Consider the following 27,916-nt stretch of genomic DNA (forward strand, 5'->3'; position numbering starts at 1 on the left):
CTATAAAATTGTATCTAGCTAAAATATCCTTAATTCATTTATTTCTTGAGGATATTATTATTATTATTATTATTATTAAAGGTATTTAGTATTGTTTTAATATTTAAAGTGATACAAAAATTAAGAGAGAGAAATATTCACACAGCACATAAAATAAGGCATAAAAATACTGAAATTCACGTAAAATGAGTTCTATTTATATTAAACTTTCTATTAATATCTATACTCTTTTTTCATCATTTTTATTATATGATTTTTTCCTTATATATTTTTCTATCTAAATATTAAATAATACTAAAACAAGAAAATCATAAGCTTCCACTTAGTTTCCGGATTGATTTTGATTGAATAAAAATAGTAATGAATATAATAAACGATGTAATTAGAAGAAAATTAAGAAATAAGGAGAAAACAAAAGTATATTAATATGACTACTTATAATTATTTTCCTAAAATAATTTTAGCCCGTAAAAAAAATTAATTAACGTTTTAATTTTGTACTCGCGTCAACTTTTCATATAATCGATATTCTAAACTTTAATGTTCTTTAATTGTATTTAAAAGTCTAAACTTTAGATTCTATATAAGTTAATTTATTGCATATTATTTTTTCTTGAGTAAAGTTGCTAAATATGTGTTAAAATACTAAAGTAGGTTTTGTTATTTTATAATAATTTTATCTGATTTATTTATTATAAGTATATTTAAAAAAAGACGTTTTGTAATTTAATTAAAAATATAAAAAATTTAAAACAAGAAATATCAGCATTTCTTGATATAACTAATAGCATGTATCTAAATCAAGTACTTTATAGGATCTTATTGATGTAGTTTTGAGTATGGAATACATCATATTACAAAGAATATTCACTACACTGTTTAAAGTCTTTAATAATATTAGTTATTATTTTAAACTATGCATAATACGGTAGAAAAAGAGTAACAAAATAATATATTTTATATCATGAGAGGAACTACATTAGTTTTACAACTCCAAACAGTATTCAGTATGGAGTTTCGATTACACTTGCAGAAGAATGAGGAGTGATAGTGAGTCATAGATAAGGAATGGATGATATACCCAAACGCAAGAGAGAAGAGAAGATGTTAAGAAGGTAATATAGTTACATAAAAGGAACAAATATCACAATCTTCTTATCTCTCACTATACTATCATATCTTAATATTTATATTTCTAATTATCATTCTTTTAATCACATCAATCTTAATTTAACCAAAGAAATCACATTAATTATTTTAACTAAAATAGAAATTTAACTAATTTAACTATAAATAAATATGATCAATATTAAAGAATAAAAAAACTATTTCATTATATTAATTGAAATTAGTTCCCTTCTTAGCCTAGAGCTAGAGGGAAGAAAGTTCTCACTATTAGCTATTTTAATTTCCCATATTTATTTTTTCCTTTATATTTTATATCATTTTGTTTTCTTGTTTTTTACATTGATATTTATTGTAAATTTTGTATTTTGACTTCAAAATATTATTATCAAATGTATGATAAGAAAAAACAATTCTATATACTAAAGGAGAGTTAAAATTTAATTACTGTAATAATTTTTATTATTTTACATGTCAATGTCTGTACTAAATTTAAATTCTGTTTTAAACTTTTATTTAAAAAAAAAATGAGACATGAAAAGTGAGATGGAATTAGATTATGTTAGGAGGGCAATAAACTAGAAGAAAATAAATAAAGTAATTTTACATATATTAAGCAAATATATAGGAAAGTAAAATATATTTAAGATATAGTTATAAATGATTTATTAATATGGTAGTTAAAATAAAATTGTAGAAGGAAGTTGAATCCTGAGCCCCTGAAGCTGAGAATGCACAAAAGAGCAACAATTGTAGAAGGTGGTACCTTAATTATAGGTCTCTCCCTTTGGATCAAGCACACACAAACACAGAGAAAGAAGAAAGAAGAAAGATCTCTCTTATCTTTCTTCTTCTTACAAGTAAATTTCCTTCATCCAATTCAACTTCTTCTTCTTCTTCCATTCCATGTCTCGCACTCCCAACTACGAGTTCCAGGAATGGTGGAACAAGCAGCGTGAGAAGAACAACAACAACTTCGATCCCCTCAACGACGCAAAACTCGACCACTCCCACTCAGCCTCTCCGCCGCCCTTCACCGCCCTCGACGTTGACTTCTCCTCCTCCTCCTCCTCTTCCGTCGCATCCAAAAAAGAACGCTCCCGGAGCGCCCGCCAGCTCTCCTGGGTATGCCTTCTCAAATGCCAGCAGCTAGCCGCCTCGCTCGGCTGGCTCTACGGCGGCGTCTTCCACCTCGCCCGCACCGCGCACCGCCGGATCGCGGACTCAGCGTCGCTGCGGGGGGACTCGTCGAGGCTCTACCGCGCGATCCGCGTGTTCCTCGTGGTGGTGATTGTGCTCTTGGGGTTCGAGCTCGTCGCGTATTTCAAGGGGTGGCATTTCAGGCGCCCCGATCCCAGCGACGTTCTGGGCATGCTCGCCGTCGCTTACGCCGTGTGGGTCGACGTCCGCGCCCGGTACCTGTCGCCGCCGTTGCAGAGCCTGGCGAATTTGTGCACCATTTTGTTCATCGTGCAGACGGTAGACAGGGTCGTTTTGATCTTGGGGTGCTTCTGGATCAAGTTTCGGAGGCTCAAGCCTGTGGCCAGTGTGGATTACGATGTTGTGGGTATTAGCGCGGAGGATTTCCCCATGGTGTTGGTTCAGATTCCCATGTGCAATGAGAGGGAGGTAAGAAGATGTAGGTTGCTTTGTCCTTTTGGAACGTCCGATTCTGTGAATGTTGACTTTCAATGTCGGTTCTGTTATCTGTTTGTGATCTGGTGTCTTGTTTAAATGATGTGCTCAACTGATGTAGATTTTAGTGATGGTAATGTTTCTGCTGTTGTGGCTTGGGTGCTTTGTATTATGAGGGTCTTTCTGAGCGGACTACTTAATTAAGGGTTTATTGAATTAGTGTTTATCAAATAAACACACGGGTATAAGTTGTTTCTACAAGGAAATTGGGTTAAACTGTTTTCATGAGTTTCAAGTTGTTTTCTTAAGTTGTCCTAGAGAGGTTTTTGAGACAAGGTGTTTGGGTGATTTTATAAGGGTTTGTTTGGGTAAACAACTTAATTAAGTGCTTACTTGTATAAGCACTTCTTAAGTTGTTTTTACCTTTACCATTACAAAGGAAATTGAGTTTATTTGTTTTTGTTTAATTTGTGAAGCTGTTTTCATAATCTATCCAGGGAGCTTACTGAGATATATATGAAACAGTTTATGGACATATCATAAGATATTTCCATCTCAAACACTTACATAAGTCCTTACATTATTGGGGAAGTTCCAAAGAGCTGTAAATAAATTCTTCCAAGCAGACTCAGTCTTTTGAGGGCATATAGTTTGGGATATGTTTAGGTAATAAAGGTAGAGCGTTTTTAGCTTGGTGATGGCGAAATGTGAAGGTGTGTATCTTGGAGCTTGGAGACATGATAGAATGGATATTTGCTGTGACATTTTCAGTGAGATTGACTTAGGTGTTAAATTTCAATGCTTCATTTTAAATACGGGTATGGTGGAGAATAGTTTTTTGTGTACAGGGAAAGAGATTTATCTATGTGCCATCATTAAATGCTGCTTATCTGAAACTCTGTTGATCATATACAACTACTACTAGATCCTTAAACAATGTATCAACAATTATAACAGTATATTTGTTCATTTCCTAATTTTGGACCTCTGGAAGCAAGTACAAAGGCAAACTGATAGAAGCAACTACTGTTCAGCTACTTATACCAAAACGATAAAAGGTAAATGAAAAAAAAAAAAAATCATTTGGGTAAAAGTTTTTAGTTAATACCAATACTAAACCTGTGCATAGATTCGGAGTGCAGGGTGTGTATTTGTAGGCAGAGATTAAATGTAGAAGTTTAGCAGGATTAATTTTATCAATTATAATAAGATATTAAGGTGCATTTTTTATTTATTAATTTTTTAGCAAGATTAGAATCACTCTTTGAATACAGTGATCGGGTGATATTCAACTAAATAAGGTGCATTTTTTAGTTAATAACAATACTAAGCATGTGCACAGATTCAAAATGTAGGATGTGTATTTGTAGGCAGAGAATAAATTTAGAAGTTGACAACCCTTAATTCTATCAATTATAATAAGGTATTAAGATCAATTATAGTTAGATATTAAGATAGGTAAACACACAACCTACCAAATCACTCTTTGAGTACAGTGTTTGGGTGATATTCAACTAAATGAGGTGCATGCATGTGAAGGGTTTTGCTGGCTTGAGTGGTTTGTGCTATGAGTTTGTACTGGCATATGGCTTGGGCACGTGTGGTTGATTAAAGTTAGAGCTCTGTAACTTGCAGATGCCAAAATGGAGGGTATGTCTTGGAGCTTAGAGCCATGACAGAACAGAATGGATGTTTGCTGAGATATTGTGAATGAGATGTAGACCAGGTTAGATGTTGGGATTTAGTGCTCCATTTGAAAGAGGAAATGGCAGAGGCTTGTTGTGTTTATGTGGTTGTTGTAGGGAAAATATATTCCTTTCCTAACGCTCCACTTATGGGAAGCAATTGCAATGCCAAGCTGATAGAAGCAACTAGCCCTTGGCTATTTGGACCAAAACAGGAAAAGATGAAAGAAAAAACAATAGATTTGTTTAACATTCATATGCTTGATTAATAATTACACCCGATCTACACTTTGATGCATAATATGTGTGTATATATATGTGTGTGTGTGTGTGCACATTCACTCACATACTGTTAAACAGGGAAGTATTAGAGGATTTGGAAAGTGTATTATAGGAAGAAATTTAGAAATAAAAGTAGTTAAACTGCTAGTTGTTATGGGGGGAGACTTCTTGAGAAAGTCTATATATTCTTATCTGATGGGATGTTGAGATAATAAGAGTTTTAGTTGTTGTGACATGGAATGCCATGTGTTAAAGGAAGAGATTTCCTTTGTAAGCTGATGTTTGTGTTCAGAGTTGACAATTACTGAAAACTTAGTCTACGTTTTCTCTTTCTTGTTCTTTATCTTTGAGGTGGCACGTAGGTAGCACATACACTCTTGTCCTACAAAAATTTGCTTGTCTAATTATTCTGTCTTCAAATATAGTCTTCTACCTTTCTTTTCATAGCATGTCACCTCACTAGTTTACTCTTTTATTCTTGTCTTTTTTAGTACAAAATTAATGAGTATCAAAGGAGGAGTTGCATCTTCTCATCCCAATGTCACTAAAAGATTTTTCCAATCAGCAGTTTCCCCCTACAGCCTAGAATGTGGATTATTAAGAATGTGACTTTTGACTTTATATCATTCTACCTCTGCTGTTTTCTGTGACTTAATTTTTATCTTGTTGGCCTGTAGGTTTACCATCAATCCATTGGAGCAGTTTGTATCCTGGATTGGCCAAAGGAGAGAATGCTCGTTCAGATTCTTGATGATTCGGATGAAGTAGATACCCAACAGCTTATCAAGGCAGAAGTGCATAAATGGCAACAAAGGGGTGTTAGGATAATATATAGGCACCGGCTTCTACGTACAGGCTACAAGGCAGGGAATCTTAAATCAGCAATGGGCTGTGATTATGTTAAGGATTATGAGTTCGTTGCAATATTTGATGCTGATTTTCAGCCAACACCGGATTTCTTAAAGAAAACAGTGCCCTATTTCAAGGTAATTTTATGCCTATAAAGTTGAAGTTAAAACACTGTTGATTCTAGTAAATATACTGGCATGCATTTGACTATGAAAAAGGACAGTAATATATTTTCGTTATTTAGACTTAATAAAATGATTATAATGATTTTTTGTTTTAGATCAAGCACATCCTTAAAATTAGTCTAAGTAGTAGAACCGGAAGGTGCTTTTGCTTTGAGTTTTAATTTGGAGACGCGATGCATGATTTTCTCACTATAAAAATTAAGATCAGTGCACTTTTGGATCTATAGGTTCTTGCATACCATATAAGTATATAATGGTACCTGTAATGGTATAATTGCTGATTTAAAATCAGATTAATCATTCAGAGAAAAGAGTTATGGGTTGTACACATGCACAGCCGTCTACCATCCTTTCATACCTAACTGAAGTTTTGAACCATCAGTGTTGTATTTTTTCCATATCAATTTTTGTTACACAACCGACTCACATATTGGTCAATCTTCTACTGCTTAAACTGCTGGATTCAAGTTATATGTCAGTCAATTGGCTCGTTGAAGATCCAATGATGGCAACAAGGACTTTGCAAATGAAGAGAAGAGGCAATAATTGGAATTACACCAATCAATCTCATTTCATGACCGGATTGGCGAAGCCCAGGCCACAAGAGAGATATTGACTGAAGAGGCTGGAAAATATTGATGTAGCTGAAGGAAGAATATTTTCTTCAAGGGCACACTTTGAGGGTTACATTTGCAGTAACTTGTCTCATTGTTAATGGCGTTGGGGCTCAACAATCTGCAAAGTTCCCATTTTGTGTTACAAGCAGCATGCTTAGCAAAAACTCAGCATCCCACCTCCCCCATTTTTGCTCCAAAAACATAGCTCTATCACTCCATCCTTGAGGACAAAGTTGAATTTCAAGAGGGTGACTTTTAGTTAAGAAAGATTTTATTAGTTAAATGGATACTAGGAGAAAGAATACTCCTCCTCCAATGATTTCTTCTCTAATAAGGATTTCTCCTTTCGTAAAAAGCAAGTGCTCTATTTACAAATGATAGAACTAATTAAACGAGTCCCCTTCCCTGATTAAACTACCTAGTATCCTAACTCTCCTACCAAAGTTAGACAATTTAAATATAATAATGTTATTTTGAAATTCTGCCAATATGTTGAGCGTCTCCATTTTTTCCCCAATTCTAAACTAGTTTGAATTATTAATCCCAGCTCCTTTAATGCTACTTCTGTCTTTGCTTGTAATTCACAAGTGCATCATTGTTAGCTATAAAGCAATTGATGACTTCTAGTAGAAAGCAGTAAACAAATCAGTTCTAGATATAGAGGCTATATTTATATCACATAAACTAAATAAATACTGGAAAAACGTTTTCAACACTCTAAACAAATAGTAGACAATTTCTATTCATTACTATGTCATTTTAAATGAAAATTCTGTTTGGTTCCTGTATTAAGCATCTGTCTAACGAATTTTCTCCTTGTTATGCTCTAACCGAAGGGAAGGGATGATTTGGCATTAGTTCAGGCAAGATGGGCATTTGTAAACAAGGATGAGAACTTGCTTACAAGATTGCAGAATATCAATTTGTCTTTCCACTTTGAGGTAGAACAACAGGTGAATGGTATCTTCCTTAACTTCTTTGGTTTTAATGGAACTGCTGGTGTGTGGAGAATAAAGGCCCTTGAGGAAAGTGGTGGTTGGTTAGAGCGAACGACTGTTGAAGATATGGATATTGCTGTTCGTGCTCATCTTTGTGGATGGAAGTTTATATTCGTAAATGATGTTAAGGTGCACTATATTTCAAATTTTGGTTGCTAATCATACATTATTAGACTTTAATATGACTATTTTGCTTCTTGTAGTGTCTTTGTGAACTTCCAGAGACCTACGAGGCATATAAGAAACAACAACACCGGTGGCATTCAGGTCCAATGCAGTTGTTTCGTTTATGTTTTTTTGATATACTTCGTTCAAAGGTATTGAATTCAGCACATGTTTTCTTTCCAGAGAAATTGAATTTTTTTAAATCCGGAAACTATCATTCTGTTGTTATTATGTTGATGTTTTTGTTTTTGTTATTATTATTACTATTACTATCACTATCAGAATATAAATATAGTTTGATCTTTTTCAGCAATTTAACTTCCAGAACTATATTTCCAAATTGTTAATCAGTGAGAATATCCACTTCTTGATATTGAAATTTGAATTGTAATCGGATAAATGAACTTAGAATCATGTGCGCATCATGAAGGTAACTATTGTGGTCATTATTAGCTTAGTTTAAGACATGAGGAAGTAGATTAGCATAAGAAAAGCGCTTACTTGATGAGTTAATGGTATCTGTTAGCACTTTGTTAGACAACAGCTCTATTTGTGAAAAAACTTTATTCACCTCTTGTGTTGTTGTTTATTCATACAATACATAATATATTTATAGACCCACATTTCCTGACCATTGTACTCTCAACGGTTATAAATGGCTATAAACGACTAACTCATTAACAACCTAGACTCCAACTGCTAGTGCATTAACCACCCACAACGGCTAGTTTCTTACAACGGCTAGTTACCCATAATGGTTAATACATTTAAGTTTATTAAAAACCCAACAAAACTCCCCCGTAAACTTAAATGCTTCTTTTATTCTCCATCTTTGTTCCTTTATTCTTCATCACGGCTTCCAACGTGCAATAACTCTTCTCACATTGTGCTTGTTCCTTTCATGAATAGTTAAGTTCTTCGCTTTCTTCATGACTGACTTCCCTTTCACTTTATCTATGGTCGACCTGTACTTCGCTTTTCCTGTGGCTAACTTGTTCTTTGCTCTCTCAGTTTTTGCATTCTTACTGGCAAACTTGCTCTTCTCTTTGGCCGACTTGTTACTCATTGGGTTCTTTGTCTTTGTGGCCGACTTGTCGTTAACTGAGTTCTTATCAATAGGCCGACTTCCTTTTGAAAGATCAGACCACACCCACGTATTGTTGTGCTCAATCTCCTCATCCATTTCAAGTCGCCACTTCCAATCTTGCACCTCCAGTGCAGCTCTCAAATCCTTCTCAACTTGTAACTGTTCTTGCAAACTTGAAACATCTTCTTCAAATTCCAAGCGTCGCTTTTGCAAAGCTTGCTTCCTTCTCTCTAAGCTTGCTTGTAGAATTAAATTGTCTCTAACCTCCTTTTCAATACTCTGTTGCAAGTCTCTTTTTGCAATCTCTAACCTTTGGATTAGAAGCTTTTCTTCTTCAAATTCTGAGCTATTCAAGCTTTTCACGCGCTCGACCGAGCTATTTGAGTAATCTACGCTACTCGACTGTCTTGTCGAGTTCTCAACTATACTCAGTCTTCTTGCTGAATTCTCCATGTTATTCGGTCTTCTTGCCGAGTTCTCCACTTGCTTATGCTCGGCCCCTGAGCTACGCACCATCATCAACAATGTCGCTTCTTCTTTTCCTTCTTCTGTGAGGTTAATCGTCTCTTCATTTCTACTTTCAGATCTACAATCTTTGGCAAAATGTCCAGACTTACCACAACTGAAACACCTGAGTAACAGTCCTTCACATAATGGCCATACTTGCCACACTTAAAACACTCAACATTTGAGTTGCTTGATTGACCTCCTCTCCATGGACCTCGTCCTCTTTCGTGCCAATTTTGTTGACCGGATTGTTCTTTCTCTTCTTGTCCTCGGCTTCTACCACCAGTACCGCTTCTTATACCTCCTCGATATCGTCCTCTACCTGAGTGTTCTAAGCTTTCTCATCTTTAATTGACATCTTCGTTTGGAGTAATTGATCAAGTGACTCCCACTTCTTCTTTCGTTGTTCGTGTGCTTCAAGAGATCCTGCAAGCTCTTCAACCGTGAGCTTTGATAGGTCCTTGGACTCCTCAATCGCGCACACCACATTCTCGAAGTCGTTTGTCAATGATCTCAAGATCTTCTCCACAACTCGGCTAGCGGGTAACGTCTCTTCGTTTCTATCAAGTTGGTGCCACGGTTTCAACTCGAGTAATGTACTCGGCTACTCCTTCGGTCTCTTTCATCCTCATGCTCTCTAACTCACCCCTGAGTGTTTGAAGTCGCACCTGCTTCACTTGGTCATCTCCCTTATACGCCTTCTCCAAAATATCCCACGCTTCTTTTGAAGATTTGACACTTGCAATCTTCTCAAAGCCAAACTCGTCCATAGCTTGGTATAGGATGTACAAAGCTGCCTTGTCCTTCACACGTGCGTCTTTCAGCACTTTCAACTGGGCATTTGACCAACCTGTAGTGTTGGATGGTTCAGCGAAACCATCTTCAACCACCTCCCAATTTTCTTGGGATCCAAGAAGGGCCTTCATTTTGAGACTCCAATTGTCATAGTTGACATCCTTTGTCAACTTGGGCAGGGAAACACTATTTGTAAGACTGGCCATCTCACTCTCTTTTTTTCTCAAACACTTAGGTCTCTAGCTCTCTTTTCTCAAACACTCAAACTCTCTAGCTCTCTCTTTTTTCCACTCAGACACTCAAGCTAACTGGATCTGATACCACTTTGTTAGCACTTTGTTAGACAACAACTCTATTTGTGAAAAGACTTTACTGAATGTTATACGCTTCTTACTAATCATTTTACTGAATGTTTGACTATATTATGTGTAGTATGTTTATCATCTTCTTTCTTGAGAAGACGTGTAAGAGGTTAAACTTAAATGCTTAACCCACCAACTGTATACCAGAAGAATGTGAAGTCCATCAACCGTGCTTCATGCCTTGGTTTGAGAGTAATGCTCATGATATGCCTCTCCTAGGATAACATCTCGTATGCCTTTAGGTCATAGCTCCTTATGCTCCAGTTATGTATTTTAATCTGTTAAGTTTGTCCAGTCCCAATCTTGTTCACACACACTCTCATCCTTGTTTAATAATAATAATAATAAAAAAAAAAAACTGTATCCCCTGCTAAACAATGGGATTTGATAGTATCTTGCAAAATCATTAGATACTTCTCATAAAGCTGTCAAATATCTACTACTCACTCTATACCTTTCTCTCTATCCTTTAGGAATTTAAAGACACAAGTAAATTGTAGCCTGGCATGTGACACAAATGCCGCACTCAAGCCAAAATATGATTAGGTTGCTTAATTATGTATAGTATTTTCTAAAAACACATTGAATTTCTAATCTGATAAAAAGTTACGGATTTCGGAGAGGGTGGGGGTTTGTGTTCAAATCAGGAAAGCAAAGAAAATCCAGATAGAAATGTAATTAAGAATTTCAAATCTAGAAAGCAAATCACTAATCCTGGGAATTAAACTCATATGACAGTATATGTAGTTATTTTTTTATTTATTAATTTTGAATTTCCATCATATAATGGCCTAGATTTCAATTAACTAAGCAAAATCATAATCACTATCCTAAATTTATGCTTATTTTAAATGAATTCAATTAACGTAGATTAACAATCAATTAAACTAACTTTAGTTAGATGTCAGATTAATCGATGCTAGTTTTTATTGCTTCAATTATATAAATATAGATCCAGTCAGAAATAGGTCAAACATTAATATTTGCAAGAATACTCTGAAGAAGAATAGATAATTCATACAAAACAAAGACTAAGCATAGAAAAACAATACCCAAACGACAATCCTTGAATCCTTTAGATTTATAATGTCTTGGGTATCCCACAACAATTGCCATCGGAAAAGCTTAAAAAAGACTGCAGAAATACAAGAACACGGCAATCTAAAGGGAAGAATCTTGGAGCTTTCAAAATCACTAAACAATGAGTTGTCAACTTTTGTTCTAAGTTCCCTATGTTGCAGATGCTGTGCACATTATCCCCAATCTAAACCTAGTTTAAAAGATAGCCCAGGAAATAAGATTTCGAAGGAGTGTTCATTGCCTTGGCCAGGCTTAAAATAAGTGAGATATGTTTAAAATGATGAGGGTACCTTCAATATGTATGGCTGCTCTGCTCCAACTTAAAGTCTAAATTTAGCCATTAAAAATCCCATTTTTACCAATTTAACATTTCGCAGAACTTGTTGATCATCTTTACTGGCATATAAAGAACACCAATAGCATATATAAAACACAAGATAGGGTTAAAACACTGAAATAAGTTCATACAAATGCTGAAAAATTATTTCAAATCCCAGTTTAGCCCAATAGTTTAGAATGGGTTCTAAGATCAGTTATTAAAACCCCAAAACATCATTGGTAAGGCAGTTATAAAGTAATTGATGTTTTAAGAACAATAATGATCCATGGGGTAAAAAATTAGTCATCTTGTTTTTTTTTTTTATCTGTATCAAGCATCTTGTTTTGCTTAAAGCAAGCAACACTGTTAAAGCATCTAGGGCAGTGGAAATGGATTACCGGTTATTCAACGTGTTTCTTTTTCTTCTTTACATTCAAAATGCTATTAAATTCAGTATGAAGCTTTTGTTCTGTGTTATTTGTCTACATCTTGCACTGTAGGGAATACTGACTCATTTCCTCCATTTTATTAAAATGGTTTGACTTGTACGATATTTCCATTTGTACCAGGTTAGTTGGGCGAAGAAGTTCAATTTGATATTTCTTTTCTTCCTCCTGAGGAAACTTATCCTGCCATTTTATTCATTCACCCTATTCTGCATAATTCTTCCATTGACCATGTTCCTTCCCGAAGCTGAGCTCCCAGCCTGGGTTGTATGTTACATTCCTGGAGCTATGTCCCTCTTAAGTGTTCTCCCAGCTCCACGTTCATTCCCATTTATAGTTCCTTACCTTCTATTTGAGAACACTATGTCAGTAACTAAGTTTAATGCCATGATATCTGGATTATTTCGCTTTGGAAGTTCTTATGAGTGGGTGGTTACAAAAAAGTTGGGAAGATCATCAGAGACAGATTTGGTTGCCTTTGAGAAAGAATCTGAACCCCTAATGCGATCTAACAGTCTCCATAGATCAAACTCAGATTCAGGCCTTGAGGAACTAAGCAAACTAGAATTGTCAAAGAAAACTGGGAAGACCAAGAGAAATCGTCTCTTCAGGAAAGAACTTTGTCTTGCATTTATTTTGTTGACTGCCTCAGTTAGAAGCTTACTATCTGCCCAAGGAATTCACTTCTACTTCCTCTTGTTTCAAGGGATAAGTTTTCTGGTTGTTGGTCTTGATTTGATCGGAGAGCAGGTAAGTTGATGTCCAGATTTTGGATTTTATGTGCATACAAATCCTCCTCTCAGATCCTCATTGATAAAGGTCAGAATGGCAAAAACCTTAAACCATCCCTGAACACATTGTTTTGAACCTAAGCTGTTCAGTGGTTTTTGGCTTCCAATTAAAGCAAATGAGTTGCTGCTTGACACGCCAAACTTGCAGTTCTGTTTGTTTTTGGTGTAAAGACTTATGCCTCATTGTTGTTGCCAAGCATATGCCTTAAAGTTACATAAAAGTTGTTTCAGTTCCTAATGGCAAAACGTATCCACACTTTGGAAAAGAAAAGATTTCAACATTCCTGACCTATAAAATGCCAATATACAATTACTTGCCTTCCTGAACTGAAAAGGTGGAGATTGTTAGATTATAACATTTGTTATTCTTTTTCATTGACAAACTGTACAATCACATATAGTTTCATTGTGGTATTTGTTATCAGGCAGTGAGGTTTTTGACACAACAATCAGCAAGCATGTTTCATCTTTTCCTATCATTTTTATTGCTTGTCTTTATCATGGTTTAATATGTACACCTGATTATGATGATGAAGAAACTTTGAGCCTTGTCAATGGATGACTCAAATTTGTGCTGGTTTTAAATGCATGTGAGAGGGGATCTCTAGCAATCGGAAATGTATCTATTGATCAGGTTAAGGCTATAAAATACTTCCCCATTTTTTTAACTGGTAGTTTGAAAGTTCTTCATTTTTATTTAAATATCATTTTTAAAGATCAACATAATATTGTGTACTTTCTTGTTGATTATCCAATTTTTTAGTTAATTTATATATGTACTTATTATAATGTTAAACTAAAAGAAAAAACAGAAAATCTTACAATCATTTTACTAAAAGAGTTATTTTATTATTAAATGCTCTAAAAATACATGTTTAAAAGTTTAAAAGTTCAAAAATGAAGGAAGTAATACATTTCTGCTAGAATTTTAAAAATACATGTTTAAAAGTTTAAAAGTTCAAAAGTTTAAAAGTTTAAAATATAGAATTTTAATAAAATTCATCTAAATTGCAGGATGGTTATTGAATTAAGAAAATAGTAAGCATTTTACAATAATGGCTTTGGCTTGCTTTGTAATTTTTGGTAGTTTAAGTTGGCATAAGATTTCCTTTCTGGTTCAATTGTTCCATGTAATCCAATCGTCAGTTTTCTAATTCGTTGACTCTTCGTAAATTTGGGATAAAATTGAAGTAACAAGAAAAATAGGATAGTTTTGAAATAACATAAAATAGCAAATACTAAAGAATTAAAGGGTGGTATAATGCTGTTTTAATATCTACAAATCCAATTTATATTTATTAGTATCGGTTTTGTTTTTCTTCATTTCACCTTAACGGCTACTATCCTTATCTATAGAATGAGAATGTAAGTTCATTCTATATAAAAACTAATACAATTTTTTATTGACTTATGGTTAAAAAAATGTTTCTAATTTATGGAACAGATTCTGAGTTGAAGTGAACATTAACATTATTCAAGTGCTGAAATAAAAAAAAATTATTTTACAACATGATTAGAACAATAATCGAAATGTATACAATTATAGTATATTTTTTTAAATATTTGATATTGAAGAAATAAACTTTCTTTTAATATTGAATATTTGATAATATCTTTTGTCGTATTTTTTTATTATTTTATAAAAATTAGTTAATTAACGTTGAAACAATAAGGAAGCGAGTACGTGTATGGATGATAAAGTATATACCTGTTGTTTGGGATGACACAAAAATTTGATACCCATTAAGTTTGGATATGAGTATGAGAATGCAAATTGAATGTTTTCATGATAATGAATGAGATTGCGAAATACGTCTCTATCCCACCCTAATTAAAATAATTAGGTACAATGAAAATAATATGAAAGTTATCTTTTCGTATTATTAAGTTCTTGATTTGGTAGGCATTTGTTGTTCGTGTTAATGTTGTTATATATTTTCTTCCCCTTAAAACTTCAATTGGGTTTATGAGTAAATGGCGAGTAAAAAATATTAATATTTTTTCCTACTTTTAGATTTAAGATATTTCTTGACTTCAGATTAAAGTTCCATATTTCTATTACTTATTTGTAATTTTTTTATTCTAATACAATAACATCGATACATTTAACATCTTCTGCTCAACAAATAAGCTAGACATTTCTTCTCTATGTTACATAAAATAGGCTTCAGTTAACAAATCTCGAATGAAAATGTAATGAATTTCAACTGCATACTTATGAAAAAAAAAAATCAAATTCAGTCCACGAAACATCTAATTCACATCAAAGAGCAACTCAACATTTTCACTCAACACTCAATGAATACAAGTGGTGAAATTTTTTGATTTTTTTAAAGAAAAATTATCTTTTAAAAATAGAATTAAAGTTGATTAATTTTTTATTTTTTAATTAAAATAACATTTTTTTTACCTAAAAAAGAAAGTTTGCCAAATCTTTGTTGAAAATACTTTGTTAATCATGACCTTTTTTTAATACAAAAATACTTGCACAACTAGTCCTTTCTCTTCCTTTCATTATTTTTCCCTCTCTTTTCTTTAATAAAAGACATTTGAGATAAGGAATATCATTTTTTGGATTGGTAACTATTAATTAATTAGCTAAATATTCTAAGCTTGCTTACTGATTTTATAAATATTGGTGAAGTATACTTCCTTTTAGTTTCACCAAAAAGTTTTTGATGTTCGATTTGGGACTGATGCTTTTTCTAAAGTGAAAACATAACTGTTTTAGCCTCAGTTCGATATATTCATGTTTTATATGAGGTGAGAAATAACAATAAAAACAAAATTATATCTTACGTATAACATCGAAAAATCATTACATCCACCAAATGAAACAAATTATTACAATTATTACTGAAAATAGTTTTGGAATTTAAAATTTATATTGATTTAGCACCTGGAATTTAACGGAAAGAAAAAATTAGACAATCCCAGACACAAATATCATTTTCAGAAACCACCCAAATAAACTAATATTCCAGATTTAGTTCATTCTTATTACAATCATAGACAGAAGAAAATAGAAAAGATAAAAGAGCAACAAATACATCTTACTCTAAATAAAATCTGAATAAAATTGTTATATTAAATCATACTACTGGTTTTTAAAAATTGAAGAGGCATCTATCTGATATCCCTTCACATTTATAAGCAATAAACTCAGACCTTCCCTGACTACACCAACAATAAGGACTGAAAGGCATTCATTAATAAAAATTGTAACTCATCAGAAGCAAAAACAGTTAAAAACAAAAATTAAGTGTCAATTTGCAAATACTAGGATGATAGTTTGCACTAAATGTCCTGTGGCACAAAACATCAGAATGAATGGTACCACCAACAAATAAAAACGACTAAAGCCATATATAAAAATTTTGGAAAAACTAAAATCAAGCAGCGCCTTTCCCCTTCTTCTTCTGGAGTTTCTTCATGTAAAATTCCAACTCTTTACCTTCCAGAATGTACCTGCATAACCCAGCAAGAAAGAAAACAATTATGAAAGTGGTTCATTATAAACATATTAATATTAAGCATAATGAGAATTCAAGTAATTACCCATCAGCTCTGCCACATTGACCAGGTCGAGAGGCAATGCAAGCAAGTAAACGCCCACCACCAAACTGTTCCTCAATGTGAGCATCAAGCTTGCGATCCTTCTGGCGCTTCTCTAGTTTTCTTTGCACATGGTTACTCTTTTTGGCTTCTTCTGCTGCTGCAGCTTCACCCTCCTGCAGATTACATCCCAAGATAGAGAAATACGCATCAGCCTCTAAAATGTTTCATATATATCAGATAAACTGCAGCATATATACATTTTATTACATTCCTAGCTATTAAGATAAGTCAAATCCACGGACCGTGAATATGGAAAGATAGAATACGATGGCTGCAAGATTATATACACATAATTTACTTCTCAGAACATATTATAGTGTCGAACCAAAAAGTAACTCATGTTATAAGAAGCTTAAACATTGGGTTAATGAAAACATAGCATAAAAGAATAGAAAAGAAGGAGAAAATTCCAGAAGAACAACCTCTGCAGAATCCTTCTTGGCAACTGTCTTCTTCTTCCTACCGATGTCAACACCATAGTGCTGAAGATACCACTGTTTGAATGGAGCAGCATCGACCTGAACAATAGCACTTTTGACAAGGGTCTGCGTACGCACAAGCTCATTGTTTGAGGCATTGTATACCACATCAAGTATACGAGTCTTGCGAGTTACAGCTTCACTTCCCCAGGAGTAATTTCCAGTATCCAATCTCAATGCCCTCCACTTCACATTGCCACCTCTAACACGGATCCTCCTGATAGTCTTGTTACTTGACAGTTTAGTGTTAGCAGGCTGGCGACCAAGCTCATACCTATCAGAAATCACCAAAATCTCTTTAAAATCAATTATTAAAGTATAATATCATCATGGCTTAGAACAAAATGCCAAAAAGTATTAGAGTATAATAATTATAAGTTGTAAATACGTTTATACATACAACTAATTCACTGCTTATAAAATATAATAGGAATAATATAGGGGATATTTAATAATAGTATCAAAACAATTAAAAAGATGCGAACACCTAAATAAATGTTAAGCACTATGTCCAGTCACACTATTTATTCAAAGTAAAAAATCTTATATTACCCTAATTGTTGCATATATTTTCTCTGATCGATGATTCATTGTCTTTACAAATGAAACAACATACTTAACAAAAATCATTCAGAAGGGCGAAATTGGAAATAGAAATCATAAAATTCTAGAACAACGCACCAGACAATTGCTAAGAAAAAAGCATTACATGGTGAGGCAGAGAAAAAAAGGAAGTTTATGTTTTGCTCAAGGACCATACAAAACTAGTTAAAAAATAAATGAAAATGCAGTATGCAGATTGGAAATATTTTCACAATTTAGAACCAAAATTCAACATTCGCCATCATGTTTACAACCCTTTTGTTTTTCCCTTCTCCCATGAAAACCTCAAGATCAAAGAACAAATAAACCTAGATACACTGAAGAACGAATAAACCTAGATACACTATACGCTCAATTACACATAGAATCACATTTCAAATCTCCACTCCCAAAAAAATAAACTTAACTACAAAAAAAAGATGCCATTTGAATTTTAATTTCAAACCGTCGACTCAAAAACAAAACCAAGCAAAGATCCCAAAACATTGTAATAATAAAAAACTTAGTAACGAAGCCCCAACACACAGAAATATCTCCCACTACTAGCAACAGCATTAGGCAAGTCAGTGTAAAAGAACACAGATATGACTGAATTAAAATACACAAATTTAGATAAACACAAAAACAAAACTAAGGCAAATAAATAAAGAAAAAGAGGCACACACTTTCTCTTCTTCCTCCAGGCCTTCTTCTTGCCACCAGTGGCACGCCTCTTGTGCATAGAATCTCGGGAGATACCTGATCCAGAAGAAGAAGAAGAAGAAATCCCATTAGAAAAGATGGAATTAGGGTTTGCGGTATCAACAAAAGAAAGATGTGAAGGAAACGTTTACTGACCCATGTTGTTGAGTTGTGGCGAAGAAGCAACGACACACTCTGTATTGTATCTCTCTGCTTCTTGACTCCCTGGAAAAACCCTAATATTACGCGATATATATTTCAACACACGAAACCCTACCTTTTGCTGGTCCACTTCTCACCCGGCCCAAAATCAAGCCCAATTTAAATTCAAAAAAATTGCCCAGGCCCAATTTTGTGGCTCTTTTAAAACAAAGCTAATAAATAGGTAAAACAAAAATTATCATTTTTATCACAATTAAATTCTATTTTTTTATTTTGATCTTCCTGTGTTTCCCTAATTTTAGTTTTCAGATGTTACAAAATATATATTTTTATTTTATTAAATTATTTTTATGCTATTTTGAACAAATATGTTCCATCTAGATTGAATTATACCAAAATAAAAGGCAATTACGCATGCAAAAAAATGGGCTTAAGTGTTTTTATAAATTTTTAAAAAAATAAATAAATTAAAATATTTAGTAAAAGATTTGTTCGCGATAAAAATTTTATTTTGTTTCCAACTAGGGCTGAAAAAGCATTTGATTGTGTACTAATTATAATTATATATTATTAATGTACCATAGGATTGCTAATTTTAATAATTTTTCCGACCTAATGTTAAAATGATATAATAAATTATGAGTTAAAGAGTGACTTAAGTATAAATTTAGAGAAGTTAATAACAAGTGACCTATTAAAATAAATAAATAATTAAATGTTTTTTCTTTTATTTTATATTTAGTTCGTTTTGAAGTTGAGTTTTGAGATCATAGAAGAGTGCTAAAAAATTTATACATTGTTAGAGCGTGATATAAATAAAAAATGAGAAAGATACATACATTTATTAAAATTTTCATTTATTTCTTGTTTATTTTGTTTACTTGAAGTATTATAGAATTGACTTAAATATTAATTTGTTCTCTATTTTTGTTGAGTTTTACGACTCATTTTCATGCATCACTATCTTTCTCACTTCCATTATCACCACTATCGTTGAAACACATTCACCTCCACAATTTTCATACACAAATTTAGATTTTTGTTTTGCTCCACAATTTTAACAGTTTTGGAATTGTGTATTTAGGAAGGAGGAGAAGAAATTGGGAAAAATGGAGGAATGGCCAAAAGCATAACAAATGTGTAGATTCTACTTAGGAGGAAGCTACATTAACACCAAATTCTGCTTCTATAAATCACTCACCCGTAACATTCTCATTAGAAGTAGAAGGTGTATCCCTAATTAAAAGTGATTGGAAGAAAAAGTGGAAGGTGTTCCCTTATGTTATTGGAAGGTACACTCCTATCAAAGTGTACCTCTGATTTAAGGTTGTAGGTGTGCCCATGTTTCTCTGTTCAATCTCTAAATCATCTACTTCCTCACTAAACTGTCATTGGTGTACTAATCGAAAATGAAAAAAAAATGAAGAAATAATGAATGGTCAAGTGGAAGGTGTTTGAAAAGATTAAAAAATTGAGCAATTGAGAAAATATAAGAGAAAGAATCCATATGGAGTGGGTGAACACGAAGAAGATAATGAATAATGAAGGAGATGATGAATGATTCGATGATGAAGGTAATAATGGAGGTAAGGAAGATGAAGATGATAATATCTAAAGATGAATGTATAATGAAAAAATCAAGGAAGTAAAGTACCACATCATAATAGTGAAATATCAAGTATATTATCATTAACTATTTAGACTATATTAACAAAAAAAATTAAATTAAATAAAATTAACAAAAATTAATACGTAATTAAACAAGAAAATTAGATCATGTTGGAAAAGCTCCATAAAAGCAAGGATCAAAATAAAACCCATAGATTTTAAAGAAACTTTAAAAATGCTATGAAAGAGAATGACCTTAGAAAAGTTTTTAACTTTTAGATGTCACTTTGAAGAATCATTTTATATCTTTTGAATAATAAATTATGACTTTTAAGAGTCAATCATTAATTTACCTATATTTATGTTTAAGTGAGTTAACTTTAGGAGTAGCAAAACTAACTCAATTTTCTTGTCTTTTGCTCTTGTTGGCCATGTCCGTTTCATATAGGTATAATTAGAAGTATAATATCCAGTTTGGGGCTAGGGTGTCAAATAGGTACCCGGTTTAAAAAAAGTGTCAATTACATCCCAACTTTTGAAAAAGTGCTTCAATTAGGTCCCTTTTAGACAAAATTGACTAATATCGTTAGTCAACGTGCCACGTGTTAGTCTATGGTTTTTTTGATTTTTTTGATTTTTTTTTAAAATTTTTTAAAATTTTTTAATTTTTTGAAAAAATAAATAAAAATACCACGTGTCAAGTCCCTGTGTGTGACACGTGGCATTGTTAGTGCCACGTGAAATGTCACTATATCTGATTCAATTTTGTCCTCATATATGTCTTTTGGTTTCAATTTAGTACCTAAGTGTGTATCTGATTCAATTTTGTTACAATTTTTTTTAATAATTAAAATATTTTTATAATCCATTTTTTATAATCCATTTTTTATAAGATTAAAAATAATTAAGTATAAATATTTTTACAAAATTAAGTACTAATATTTATATTGTTTCTCTCAATCTCAGACCAAATTTATTATTTATATAAATGTTATACCAATATTTTTTTAAAAAACGACTTTTTAACATATTATTTTATTAATTACTTTTTTATTAAGCACTCATGTTTTGTTAATTTTTTTTAAATAAAACAATATTGTCTCTTACTAATTTTAAACCAAAATTTCCATTATTGGTTTGAATGTTATACTAATTTTTTTTATTATTAAAAATAACTTAATAAATTGACTTTTACCACTAAATTTTAATATAAATATCAAATACTTTTTGTTAAATTTTTATACTTAATTACTTTTAATTTTGTAAAAAAAAAGATTTTAATTATTAAAAAATTGGGACTCAGATACACATACTTAAGTACTAAACTGAAACAAAAAAACATATATAAGGACAACACAATGACATTTGATAGTGATACTAACATGACACTGACAATGTCATGTTGTGACATTTTTAATTTTTTTTTTCAAAAAATTTAAAAAAATTTACAATTTTTTTATAAAAAATAAAAAAATCACATACTAACACGAATGTCTGAAAAGGACCTAATTGAAATACTTAGTTAACACTTTTCTTTTTAAATCGAATACTTATTTAACACCCTAACTCCAAACTGGGTACTATACGACTAATTATACGTTTTATATTCAAAGAAACCTTGATTCTATGTAAAATCACACTGAATTGAGAAGTTTTCTCAAGTTACGAATATCCATGCATTTGTTCTTTATCCTACTTTGAAAGCTGAGTATTTTAATAAAATGATAGTTGATACTAAAAGAAGAGAAAATAAAAAAATATTAATAATTATAATATATAAAAAGATGCTTCTTTTATATAAGTCAATGTTAAAAAAAATGGAAAGTTAAATCAGAAAAACATCCCCATAAACATGTAGCAGTATCACCATAAGCCATTTATCAACAAAAATCATCAATAATTTTCGTAACGCCAAGTTAAAATTATAATAACATTCCACTCTCAATTTCTATACACTATTCTTCTATCAAATACTCAATTTTCATGTCTATCTATTTTATCGTTCAAAATGTTCATGTCTATTCTACTTTATATTCAGTTGATCATTTGATTGTTTTGATTCATTATTTTAAATTTACATAATTCGTATCTTCAGATGAAGATTTTATTACATAGATATTCCTATTGTTTAGCTTTAACAAGTTATTATTTATAGGAAATTAAACTCGGAAACTCATTGAAAAAATATACACATTTTACTTTTAAATGTTTAATTTTGAATAAACCATTTCAAAATTAACTATAAAAGTGTTTCAATATAATAATTTTTTGTTAAATATGATATTGATTTGAATTAAAAATAGACATTTTAGTCTAAATAATTAGAACTCCATTTTCCCAGAAGAATTAAACAAAATTTGTCCGGAATCACATTTCATAATCCATCATAATTTCCAAATGTCCACAAATAATAATAAGAAAGCAGACCCTAGAAATTAGATGAATTCCCATGGTGTTTATGCCTTGCTGTCGACATTCATGGGTTGGGCATCCTTCGACTCTGCTTTCTGTATCACAAAACATTAAACAAATACGGTATATATTAGAAAACATAAGGTACAAAACAAAAAACTGAACCTCAAACTTTCTCACATGTATCACAAATTTGGAACAAAGTTCCAACTCCTAGATATATACTATATTTTAATTCTGAGTTAATTTTAGTAGCACTCATAAACAAGTGACTCGGTAACACATGAATATATATATATATATATATATATATATATATATATATATATATATATATATATATATATATATATATATATATAAAATAGCAGAATTCTATTTAGACTAGCCACATAATTATTGATGTGATTGGACGATGATATAATAATATCCTAACATGCACAACAAGCTAAGGGTTAACAGGGCTAACAAAATTATATATGAAATAGGTAAACGTACTTTTTATAGGCAGGCATAAATATATGGTAAAGAACATAAAACACATGCAGTTTATTCAATAAATTATTACATGTTACTTTTCTTTTACACAATTAGAACCTATCTTCTGCTTATTTAAGAGTATCTAAAAGTATGTCTCTTAAAACTAAATACTTGAGAAGAAACTTTCAACTTCTGTGATTGAGACGAAAAATTGACAAATTCTCAATCGTTTGAAGTATGAAACAACAATAAAGCTTGGACAGAGATTCTAATTCAAACATTAGAATGTGTAGATGGAAATGGAAAACTCAGATCTCTGTATATACATATATATGTACAGCACAGATATAAGTGAAACTACAGAGGTTGAATACTCACGTTATTGTCCAAAGAATCCAGCTTATGCAGTTTATTGAAAATATTTCCATAAAATTTTGCCTCCTTTTTGTTGAATTCCTTCATCTTTTCCTTCAAGGTCCTGTACTCAAGCTTGACTTCCCTGGTTTATAAATCAGAAACAAATATAAGTACCTTTACCAAAAAAAAAAATCGAGATAAAAGGTGATAAATCCTTCATTATACAAGTAGAAATGAAGTTACAAACCCATTCAGAAACTACCGTCCTATCATAGCCAACAATAGTGATTCAGACAAAATATGAGTAAAGATTCGTATACTATAAAATATCCATGCATTACTTTAATAAATATGATCTTTAAGTAAGATTCTAAGTAATTACAAAATTTAGCAACTTCTAATCAATCCAATCAGTTAATTCAATTAAATTCATCAAAGTATCTACCTGTTGTCAGGGTCAAGCTCAAGAGCTTTCTTAATATCAAATTCAGCCAAATCCAAATCAGCCAAGTGGATGTATGCCTGGGCCCTTCTATAGAGAGCCTTCACGTTGGTGCTCTCAAGTTCCAGTACCTGCGGATCCAAATCAAAAATCAGTTTTCACTTTTGTAATTTTTACCATAATTATCAGATGGGAATACAGTAACTACAGTCACACCTTAGTGCACAATTTCTCTGCTTGTTTATAATCTTTTAGCTTCAACTTGCACGCTGCATTGTTTAGATTACAGGCAACCTTCAAGGTCTTGGAGCTCTTCTTCTCCTCTTCACTGAAGGAGGTATCGTACTCTATGAACTTTACAGCCTGTGGCAGTAAGAAAATGCCTTAGAAGATGCATTGGAAAGGAGGAGAATGAATGATGAATAGGTATTCAATTTATATTCGATTACCTTTTCATATCTTTTAGAAGCTCTTGCATATTTACCAGCTTTAAATAATGCATTCCCTTCTTCTTTCTTCTTGCCAGCAGCTTCGATCTTCTCTGGAGTGTTCATGTCCCATGATTCCTTATCCTGGAAGGAGACAACAATATTAACTACTATTAGGTAGAGAACTTCATCGGACTTCGACTTCAACACTCAGATTGATCATGATAATTCGTTAAATACACGCAACAGAATGCAATTAATTAATATATAGGAATGAAAACAGGAAAAAAAGAAAGTATGTAAAATTGAGGCACAAGATCAATGCAGAGTTGCAAACCATTGATGTTTATTAACTTACCTTCTCAAACGATACTAGCTCAACCTCATAATACAAAGTAGAGTTAGCAGGAACCAAAGCAAGTTCCTGTTTAGACTCTGTTGAGCCAAAACCATACTCAGGCGCAATAGTTAACAATGCCACCTCACCCTTCTTCATAGTCAACACAGCTCTGTCAAGCCCATCAATTACTTGTTCTGCTTAATCCATAACACACACTAGTTAGCATAATGAATAACCTAGTATGAAACAGAGAATCATTGAGACATTTTTCGAGTTACCCTCATCAGTTTTGAATTCAACCAGCTCCCCTTCGTTATCATGACCCTTCTTCAAAAACACCGTACCATCTTGCAGCTTACCAATTACTTTCACTACAAGAATGCAAAAAGAGGTAAGGAAACATCAGAAACCATGTTCTAATCCATGAACAATGAAAAGGTTATCATCCACATTAAGAATTACAAGCATTTACATTTTACAACTGCCCCCTCATTTGGACGCTCATATCCTTCCCCTTCTTTGATGATCTTCTTAATGACCTTCTTGTCATCAGTTACCTCTGACACAGTCTTCCAAGAAACTAACTCAAGAGAAATCTCCAATGATGCATTTGGTGGAACTGCACCTTCATCACCATGTGCTGGCTTACCCTTCTCACCAAATCCATCTACAAAAAAGATAAATAAATGCATAAAAATTTGAACTAAATAGGTAAATGAATAATTACTTTTTATCTCCATTTCAGTAAAAGATAAAAGCAGACAAAGGTTTTCCAAAACTTACATTGTGGCTTCACAGTCAAAATCACTTTCTCTCCCTTCTTCATGGTTTTAACAGCCTTTGACAAAGCAGGACAAAAATAACCTGTAATAGAGTTAACATGAATGTAAGATCACACAAAAAGCAGAATTTAACAAGAGCGTAACAAAATTAGTAGGCACTGACCATCTTTGACTGTGAACTCCACTCCATCGGATTTTGCTACTAGAGTCCCATCTTCAAGACGTGCTTCGTAATTCACTGCAACAGCAAGAATGCATTTGATAGTTAAGTTAAACTTGAATCATACCAAATTAGAAAATTAAATATTTAACAATATTTCACACTTCATACCTAAAACTTCATCAAGATCCTTGGGGTTCTCCCATTTTTCACCCTCAGTAACTATCTTCTTAAATAAACCTCCATCCTTACATATGTCCTTAACACTAGTCCAAGACAACAGCTCCACATCAAACTGAAGAGTTGCATTGGGGGGAATAGTTGGAGGAGAACCAGATTCACCATACGCTAGCTCGGCTGGGATGGTAAAAAGGGCATTTTCACCTTTCTTCATCGTTGCAATACCTTGATCCCATCCTTTAATAACTTGCCCTGCATTTCCCAGGCACCAGATACATCAAAAAACATAGTGTTTTCCAATCAAAACAAAATATCTTGTTCCAAATAATAAAGAGTAAACAAACAAACAGTGTTCATTCAACTCTCTTATTAATAATCATTGATACCATCAAATCATGAGTATGCACTCAACATTAATTTCACAAATTGATCATCACAACGACAACCTCATTTAAACTCCTAAATCACACACTGAAATGCTAACAGCTAAGTCCCCTCTTTATAACGAGTCAAACAGACACATTATTCGAACTTCCAACGCATTAAATCAAAGCACCCAGAGTTCTCGAAAAACAAAGAAACTCACCTTGTCCAAGCGTGAAACTGAAAGGAGTTCCCCTGTCTCTGCTGGAATCAAACTTAGTGCCATCAAGCAATGTCCCAGTGTAGTGAACTACCAAAAAATTAAAATTCAATAAATCATTAAGAAATTAAAGAAAAACAAAACAAACATGAAACTCAAACAAGCTACGCAAGAAAAGTGTCAAAGTTATACACACTCTAACACATTATTTTAGATAATGAAGTCACTCTTTCATAGTCTTAAAACACAATTAACTAAAAGTCACAAAGATTATGATTAAAATTCATTAAATATCTTAGCAGATAAATTTCAACCCGTAATAAATCATTAAACGACTACCATTTCTCAATCCGATTATAGGGATTTAACAAACATGGAAATGGAAATGCAACAAAATGCAAATGGAAATGTAGAATATAAGAAAATGAAATTAGAGATCATGCAAAACAAAACAAAACTACAACAAACAATTAAAAGTGTGTAGCCGCAAGCTTTTCTCAAGCTGATCACAGAAAAGTAACTGAAAAAATAACGAAATGTAAATGCAAACGAAATGAAAACATAACCAAAGAGAATCAGGCAAGTACATGTCTGGACAAACTTCTCTTACGAGTTAAAACATCCTCATGAATAAGCAAAGCTAATATGTAGAAGCTCTTACATGTAACTTCTCTAATTTTTTTTAACTTGATCATAAGTTTTTTTGTTTTTTTTTTTGTTGCTAACGAACATATTACTTTATTTTTATCTCAACCTCACACAGTCCAACAAAACCAATATATATATATATATATATATATATAATGAGATCTCCAGCATTTATCTTCCTTCTAGAAGTAATTAGGAGAAGTTATCATAAAACACCAGGAAGCTAATATAAACAACGTGAAAAAAAAGAAAGAAAAGAAAAAGAGTAAGATTTGTTTGAATTAGGAGAGGTGTCACGCCCAATATAAAATGTATACTAACAGTGTCTTGCATAGGTTAATTAATTTCTGAAAAAAAAAAAAAAAAAGAAGATAACGTGTAGTACCTTGAACCTCGTCACCAACCTCAGGAGTGTTCCATCCTTCGCCCTCCTTGAGGAGTTTCTTCTTCAAGCCCTGTTTTCCAATTTCCTTCTCCTCGCCGACCTTGAGGACAGGGGGGTCGATGTCACCGCCGTCAGCGCCGGCGAAGTCGAAGTCGTCGTTCATGGAATCCGGCGGCGGCATGTCGAAGTCGTCGTCCATGTGGAAATGTGAGATTGCGGGGAATGAAGTAAGAAGGTTTATGTGGTTTGAGGTTCCGAGAGGAGCAAAGAAACGAATACGGAAAGGGCAAAGTGGAAAGAGGGTTTAAAAGGAAGTGAGAAGGGAAGAGGTTCGAGAGAGTTCTACAGCGAGCGTTTCAGAGTGTGTGGGTAGTTTCGAGAATTCAGGGTTCGGATGGTTCCAGATTTAGCTAACTAGTTTTATACATGATTTTTCTAACTAAATATTCTTGAATGTGTTTTTATATTTAAGAAAATATTTTTTAACTTTTTTAACATACCATTTTCAAATTATTTTAACGTATCTTATTATTAGGTTTAGCTGTAAATGTTTATTAGGGCTAAATATCTTGAATCCAAAAGTTAATTATGTTACAAGTGATTAAAAATAGTTAATTTATTTTATTATGAATACAATTAG

General features: G+C 32.5%; 3 protein-coding genes across 3 annotated transcripts; 1 reads left to right on the forward strand and 2 right to left on the reverse strand.

Moving 5' to 3' along the window:
- Window positions 1-1,836: 1,836 nt before the first annotated feature.
- CSLC6 (Cellulose-synthase-like C6) lies at window positions 1,837-13,513 on the forward strand. The gene is made up of 5 exons (XM_028051196.2): window positions 1,837-2,754; window positions 5,405-5,713; window positions 7,215-7,505; window positions 7,580-7,693; window positions 12,261-13,513. Exons 1-5 carry the CDS (start codon window positions 2,032-2,034, stop codon window positions 12,894-12,896), a joined length of 2,073 nt encoding a protein of 690 aa, XP_027906997.1. The 5' UTR covers window positions 1,837-2,031; the 3' UTR covers window positions 12,897-13,513.
- A 2,604-nt stretch (window positions 13,514-16,117) lies between these two features.
- On the reverse strand, window positions 16,118-18,587 carry LOC114167458 (small ribosomal subunit protein eS8-like). The gene is made up of 5 exons (XM_028052551.2): window positions 18,466-18,587; window positions 18,294-18,366; window positions 16,969-17,299; window positions 16,487-16,659; window positions 16,118-16,396 (listed from the first exon to the last, which is right to left on the reverse strand). Exons 1-5 carry the CDS (start codon window positions 18,467-18,469, stop codon window positions 16,321-16,323), a joined length of 657 nt encoding a protein of 218 aa, XP_027908352.1. The 5' UTR covers window positions 18,470-18,587; the 3' UTR covers window positions 16,118-16,320.
- A 3,838-nt stretch (window positions 18,588-22,425) lies between these two features.
- Window positions 22,426-27,661, reverse strand: LOC114167366 (peptidyl-prolyl cis-trans isomerase FKBP62-like). The gene is made up of 13 exons (XM_028052439.2): window positions 27,277-27,661; window positions 26,247-26,333; window positions 25,652-25,912; window positions 25,484-25,558; window positions 25,322-25,402; window positions 25,011-25,205; window positions 24,817-24,909; window positions 24,557-24,732; window positions 24,220-24,342; window positions 23,987-24,133; window positions 23,774-23,901; window positions 23,350-23,470; window positions 22,426-22,586 (listed from the first exon to the last, which is right to left on the reverse strand). The coding sequence occupies exons 1-13, from the start codon at window positions 27,473-27,475 to the stop codon at window positions 22,536-22,538; spliced, it is 1,737 nt and encodes a 578-aa protein (XP_027908240.1). The 5' UTR covers window positions 27,476-27,661; the 3' UTR covers window positions 22,426-22,535.
- Between the last annotated feature and the right edge of the window lie 255 nt (window positions 27,662-27,916).

This window comes from Vigna unguiculata, chromosome 10 (genome assembly GCF_037176805.1).
Source record: "Vigna unguiculata cultivar grain cowpea cultivar isolate G323 ecotype 2 chromosome 10, ASM3717680v1, whole genome shotgun sequence".
NCBI lineage: Eukaryota > Viridiplantae > Streptophyta > Magnoliopsida > Fabales > Fabaceae > Vigna > Vigna unguiculata.

Coding starts and splice junctions, on each gene's coding strand:
- LOC114167458 (XM_028052551.2), bottom strand. Junction 17,300..18,293: donor GCCTGGAGGAAGAAGAGAAA/GTGTGTGCCTCT, acceptor GATTTCTGATAG/GTATGAGCTTGGTCGCCAGC. Junction 16,660..16,968: donor CCAAGAAGGATTCTGCAGAG/GTTGTTCTTCTG, acceptor TGTAATCTGCAG/GAGGGTGAAGCTGCAGCAGC.
- LOC114167366 (XM_028052439.2), bottom strand. CDS start 27,475: ATGGACGACGACTTCGACATGCCGCCGCCGGATTCCATGAACGACGAC. Junction 26,334..27,276: donor GGTTGGTGACGAGGTTCAAG/GTACTACACGTT, acceptor ATTTTTTGGTAG/TTCACTACACTGGGACATTG. Junction 24,910..25,010: donor TGAGGGGGCAGTTGTAAAAT/GTAAATGCTTGT, acceptor GCATTCTTGTAG/TGAAAGTAATTGGTAAGCTG.
- CSLC6 (XM_028051196.2), top strand. CDS start 2,032: ATGTCTCGCACTCCCAACTACGAGTTCCAGGAATGGTGGAACAAGCAG. Junction 2,755..5,404: donor CCATGTGCAATGAGAGGGAG/GTAAGAAGATGT, acceptor GTTGGCCTGTAG/GTTTACCATCAATCCATTGG. Junction 7,506..7,579: donor TATTCGTAAATGATGTTAAG/GTGCACTATATT, acceptor TGCTTCTTGTAG/TGTCTTTGTGAACTTCCAGA.